At 36.3% G+C, this 6271-nt stretch overlaps 3 protein-coding genes across 3 annotated transcripts; 1 reads left to right on the top strand and 2 right to left on the bottom strand.

The window, feature by feature from the left end:
• Window positions 1-105: 105 nt before the first annotated feature.
• On the bottom strand, window positions 106-3236 carry NAEGRDRAFT_79256 (agarase; the record flags this gene model as incomplete). Its single annotated transcript, XM_002678860.1, has 2 exons — window positions 106-2219; window positions 2276-3236. The coding sequence occupies 2 exons, from the start codon at window positions 3234-3236 to the stop codon at window positions 151-153; spliced, it is 3030 nt and encodes a 1009-aa protein (XP_002678906.1). The 3' UTR covers window positions 106-150.
• A 193-nt stretch (window positions 3237-3429) lies between these two features.
• Window positions 3430-4605, top strand: NAEGRDRAFT_66025 (uncharacterized protein; the record flags this gene model as incomplete). Its single annotated transcript, XM_002678729.1, has 1 exon — window positions 3430-4605. One exon carries the CDS (start codon window positions 3430-3432, stop codon window positions 4603-4605), a length of 1176 nt encoding a protein of 391 aa, XP_002678775.1.
• Window positions 4606-4852: 247 nt separating this feature from the next.
• NAEGRDRAFT_48079 (uncharacterized protein) lies at window positions 4853-6184 on the bottom strand (the record flags this gene model as incomplete). The annotated part of the gene is made up of 1 exon (XM_002678861.1): window positions 4853-6184. One exon carries the CDS (start codon window positions 6182-6184, stop codon window positions 4853-4855), a length of 1332 nt encoding a protein of 443 aa, XP_002678907.1.
• Between the last annotated feature and the right edge of the window lie 87 nt (window positions 6185-6271).

The raw sequence follows: 6271 nt of genomic DNA on the forward strand, positions 1-6271 counted from the left end.
GCTCAAAATTTATCCTTTTATTTCGTCTTATGAAATTAGAATTGAATTGGATTCTAATACGGAGTGAATTTGGCTAAGACCAACAATGTGGAAATTATCTGCTCTAATTATTTTGATATTAACTTTATTTCAGTCTTCTGACTCAACAATTTAAAACCACACAAATAAGACCAATATCATTAATATTGTTGAAACTCTTAAAATGCTCAACTTGTTAGCATCTGAAGTTACTATTGAACTTTTTGGTTGAATTGTTGAGCTTGTTGGAATCATTGATATTTGTGCTGAAGGTGCTGTTGGTTGCTTACAAGTATCAAGTGGTGGCAGTGAAGGAATGGCAACAGTAGGAATAGAAAACGATGTCTGTACAGCTGTGAAAGTATTTACAAAAAATGTGTAAGGATCCTGATCATTTGGTATTGTAAATGGGAAAACAACTTGTAAAACTGGAGATGATGGAACAAATGTGGAATTGTAGGTAATATTCACATTAAGGGGTGTCCAAATGACAGTAACAGAATTGGCTGATTGAACCCATGTTGAACTTTGCTCTGAAAAGAATGCAGTACCAAATCCATTCATTGATGTACCATTGTACAGACCCTTACTATGTAACCAATGACCTGGTACACTTGGAGATGTAATTAGACTTTGAGTTTTTGCAGAATTCCATGAAGAATCTCCAATATGTGCCTCTCCATTAGTTGTAATACTTTGAACAAGAATACTCTGACCGTCAGTTCTCAAATTTTGAATACTCAATATTTTAACTACCACGAGTGGTATTCCAGGAGCGTAGGAAACTACATTCACTTGTAACATGACAACGAGACCACGTGAGGAAATTCTCTGTTGAATGAGTACTGCGGCACTTGTTTCTGATATGCTGGCCTTTAATACAGAGCTAGTGGTATCAGGAGCATTCCATGAGGTGCTACTTTCACTGGATAGCATTGTACCTGTTGTTATTCTCAAAGTAGCAAGTCTTGAACCTTTCCACGACAGTCTCACAATGGAGCCATCAATTTTAACAGAACCAAAGTCATAAGCAAGCCCATCAGGAATCGATCCAGCTAAATTTTGAGCAGTGACATTACCAGTTGGTGATGAAAGTGGTTGAGTTTGATATATTGTGCTATTCAAACCTGCACTATGACGAGCACAAACATTGAAATTCATTGAAATGGCTGCTTGAACCATGAGTGGGTAAGGATCATCATTCACATTCAGTAAACCATAATTGGAATTCTCAGGGAAAGTGGTACTAATACCAAGAGCTGGCTCATCAACATACATGAAATAGGAATTACCAACAATTAATGGATGAGATTGTAAAAAAGTATTAAAGTAGGAATAACATTTGGCACGTTGAGCTTGATTATCAACTCTCATTCCAGCTCCATGAGTGGATGGTAAGCCAGCATCCAGAGCAGGGAACGACCACTCTGTAATGATTAGAGGACGATTATAATTTCCTACCCATTGTTGTGGAGTTTGTTGAACTTGTTTTGGAATTCCCAAATTGACCTCAATAGAAGGATACCAATTGTATGTAATGACATCACAATATTTGGCTGCAATATCTACAATGTCAGGCGCTTGTCCTGGAAAACGATTACACAAATAGACATGATTTGGATCAACTTTTTTGAGTGCTTGTGAAACTGTACTGAAATAAATCTCTGCAACATTTCTAACAAATTGACGTGAGACACTGATGGCCTTCTCACTCATTGGTATGGCAGGAGAGGTATTGTTAACAAGTGTTGCGAATGAATTAATTCCTGAAATACCCCATCCATTCATAAACTCTGTTTCCAAATTGACCAAACCAAAAGTATCAATAATGAGATTTGCCCAAGCAATCTTGGCAGTGTGATTTGACTCCTTAAGCCAAGCCTGATTAAACAAACAATAGTCCTTACTGGAACAACCACTATCTCCCCACCATTGAATTTCATTATCTACAAAGTGTCCAATAACCCACGGATCATCTCTATATTGTAAATAATCTGAAAAGGTAAAATAGAGAAAATCAGTCCATTGTGGATGGAAAACATTTGGAAATCCAGTCCAAGTGGTCTTTGGTGTAATGTCACTAATCTTGCCTGAAAATTCATTGGTTGTGTGAGTGATTGTGTGAGCTAGTCCCTTATATCTCAAATAGGTTGACACATCAGTTCCAAGAGTATTGAATCCCCATGATAGTAATCTCTGAGCTTGTGCATTGGCCCAATTAGATTCATTTCCATATTTAATAGAAACATTGCAAAACCTCCCAAAGCTTCAGTAGCAAATTCATAATAATTAACATGGTCAACTGCAACAAAATAGAATGGATTACCAACAGGATCAATGAACCACCACTTCCCTGTTGTAATATCTTGCTCGACACGGAAAAATCCAGTGGCTTTACGTGGACACATTGAAGTACAACTCAAAGATGGATTCCATGCAGGAAATTGTCGAGTAATTGTCATATTCACAGGTACTGTCCACGATGAGGTAACATTACTATAGACAACATTAAGAAAACCAGTGTGAAAAGCACCTCTTCCTGTAAGTACTGCTTGTGGATTTGTGATACACCAACCAAGTGAGCTAACTACACTTCCATTGGAGGCAAAAGCCCATTTTGCTTGAACTTTAGCAATACAACTGATATTGTTGCTAGGATGATATCCACCAATGGACATGGAAATAGTTGCAGTATAATCTACACCATATTGCCAATTATAGGAACTTCCACTTGAAGGAAGTGAAATTGCATCCTGAGATGAAGAAAGCCAAACGCCATTCTTCATTTCACCCAACTCTACAAAGTGACTTGAGCCAGATTGTAATGGAGATTCAACAAGATGAGTAGCCCAATAATTACTCGAATCCTTATAAATAGCAACACCTCCAGTCAACCACACAGTATTAGTAACTTGTGAAATACGGGACAATATTCTAACATTGGTAGAGAAGGTTGTATCATTGGCCAAACTAGCTGCCACATGCTGAACAGTGAGAGAACCATAACCATTATCAATCCAGAATTTACCCTCTGAAATGAATGAACCATACGAAGAAGCCAACCAATTCGGAGCTCCAAAAGCACCATTAATATAAGCAGCAGATGAGAAATTGTCGGTTACTGTTGTGGCTGTTATTGTTGTTGTTGTCGTTGTGGTGTGGATTGTGAAAATAAGCAACAGCAACAGCATCAACAATTGTCCGCAAAGTTTGTTCATTTTTTTTAATGATTCGAACTCATCTTTGAAAACATTGTAATCGGCAATCATCTTTCATTTTCAATGTGAGATCTTGTCTTGGATTTCATTCTTCTTAATTTTTTACATTTTACATTTTTTTTACATTTTTATGTTTTTTGAAAAAGAGTTTTTTTAAATTACAAAAAAAATGCAATACGAAGATGACGATCCCATGAGTGAAGCCTTATCACTCAATGATCCTTCTTCCGAAGTAGAGTATGATTTGGGATCGATGCCTTTGGAAGAATTAATTGAACTATATGAAAAGATGGAGAATGATCGGATTGACTTGGAAAAATTAAATGAAATTGTTTATGAAATTTGTGATGTGTACATGGTAGAAAATAATGAAGAGAAAGTCTTTGAATGGAAACTCAAGGCAGCAGAGAAGGGAATTGTAGATGCTCAAGCAAGTGTTGCAGAAATGTATGATGAAGGGCGTGGAGTTTCGGCCAATTATGAAAAGGCATTGTATTGGTTGATTAAAGCAGCTGAGGGAGGTGATTTGGAATCACAAATACTTCTTGGTTGGTATTATGAAAAAGGAAAAGGAATGGATCAACCAAATAATGAAATGTCATTTAAATGGTATAAGCAAGCTGCTGATTTTGGGGTTGTTGATGCCATTCATAGATGTGGTTACTCACTATTGAAGATTGGAGATGCTCAAGGTGCCATGTCATGGTTTATAAAGGGATTGGAGTGTAGGGATGGACCATCAATGGTTGAGCTTGCAGAAATGTATAGAAGTGGTGAAGGAGTAGTTAAAGATATGAAGAAGTCGTTCGAATATTACGAAATGGCAGCCAAAGTTGAGTGTAGACGAGGTCTTATGGGTGTTGGAACGGCCTATCAATTTGGATTTGGTGTTGGAGTGAATTTTGAAAAGGCAAGGCATTATTTTGAATTGGGTGCTTTACAGAACTGCCCCGGCTCAATGAATAATCTTGCGGATATGTATTGGAAAGGCGAGGGAGTCGAACGAAATTTCCAAAAAGCCCTTGAATGGGTTAAAAAATCTATTGAACTCGGTAGTTATGATGGAATTGCAACATATGGAGAAATGATTTTGGCTGGTGATGGTGTAGAACAAGATTACAATAAGGCATTTGAAAATTTCAAAATTGCATCAGAAAACAACTGTTCCTTTGCACATGCCCTTCTTGGAAGAATGTATGAAAATGGTTGGGGATGTGAAAAGGATATTTCCAAAGCTTTTCTATTATATCTGAAAGGAGCAAAAGAATATGATGAGGCAGCAGTCGAGAGATTGGAATCAACATTTAAGACTTCCTTGTATAAAAAGTCATTTCATCTTTGTGATGTGGTGATTACAACTGAACCATAATTAAATTCTAAATTTAATTTCAATATTAGTATGAAATTATTGGCCTTATTTAAGGTTGGTTGAGCTAACATCTGAAAAGTAGAGAACAAGAGCCACCCAATTGAAAACCAAAAGCAAAGCTTCAGATGGGAATGTAACGATCTTAAATATTAATTTTAAATAGTGTGAGTGTCATCATTTAGATGACCAAGTTAGTTTCGATTTATTAAGAATTTTTTCCAATCCTTAATAGAGATGATGTACAAAATTACTGTTGGAGTTTTTCTAACAATTCAGCAGTTGTTTGTTGTGGTTGAGGTGTCGTGGTATTGGAAGTGAGTGGCTCAAAAGAAATTCTCACAATTCCATATTTCATTAAGGTATCCTCTCCCATCATGTCAATTGAGGTTGATGATGAGGAAGAAGAGAAAGTACTCGAAACTCCATGAGTTGTCCTATTGGTTTTCAATTCACAAGATTCATTTTTCTTTTGATTGACAGGTGGTTTGGCTGAAGATGGAGTTCTTTTAAATGATTTCATTGAACACAATTCATTATTAGCTAAAGATGAGAGTGATTTGTTTGAATTTTGATTGTTGGACTGAGTTTGATCCAATACATCATTTGAATAATCCTCAAAGAAGGCATCAAATGATGAAGAGCTTTGATGCATTGAATTATTTGGTTCAAGCATTTTCTTTTCTCCTAATTCACTTGTGCTCGTTTCAGATTTGAGTTCTTCCTTCATTGATGTTTGTTTTGGTGAATTATTTGCAGTAACTCTTGGTGAAGATTGAGAGGTTGGTGAAATAGTTTTAGGTTCTGAAAGCAACATGTTGAGTGTTCTCGATGATGGTATTCTCAAATTAAATTCAGAATAGTCAATATCCTCTGATTGACTTGTTGAGCTAGTACCACTTGGTTGAGTAGTAGGCAAAGCTCCTGTTGTTGATGACGTTCTTTTACAATCCAAATCACCCGAAGATCTTCTCTTCTTTGAGAAGAAATCAAATCGTGGAGAGGTTGATGACTTTTTCTTTTCCTCCTTATTTTCTTTCAGAGCCAATTCATCCAAACAACTAGAAACCGAAGAACTTCTCTTATATTTGGAAAATAACTTTCTCGATGTTCTTTTCGATGTGTTATTATTATTATTATTATTTTGATCTTGATGATGATTTGTATGATTACTATTTGTTGAATTGGCATCATCCATAGAACTAGTTGATTTTCTATTATTTCCATCTCCGTCTAATGATATTCTGCTAGCAGAATTATTTCCTTGTTGTTGTTGTGGTTGTTGTTTTCTTGATATATTTGCTCTGATTTTCTCAGTATCCCATACAAAAAAGTGTTCTTCTTCTTCGACAATCATTGTGGCATCTTCTATGATCATCATATCATCCTCTCCACCACTTGAATAGTGTAGTGAAGAGGAGGAAGAGTTACGTCTTCCTCGTGGTGTATTAGAACTGGAGTGGCATCTCCTCTGTTGATGCTTTTGATTTGTTTTTGTAATAGTTGTTGTATGATTCTCTTCATGATAATGTCGTGGCGAGAGTTTCTTCTTGATGGCACCAAAGAGTTTGACAATTTGCATTTTGTTTTTCTTATTATTGCTGTTGGGAGGTGGTGATGGTGATGAGGATGATTGTTGTTGTTGTTGTAGGTGATGATAATTGTTTCT

The sequence above is a fragment of the Naegleria gruberi genome (genome assembly GCF_000004985.1).
Source record: "Naegleria gruberi genomic scaffold NAEGRscaffold_16, whole genome shotgun sequence".
Lineage (NCBI taxonomy): Eukaryota > Heterolobosea > Eutetramitea > Acrasida > Naegleriidae > Naegleria > Naegleria gruberi.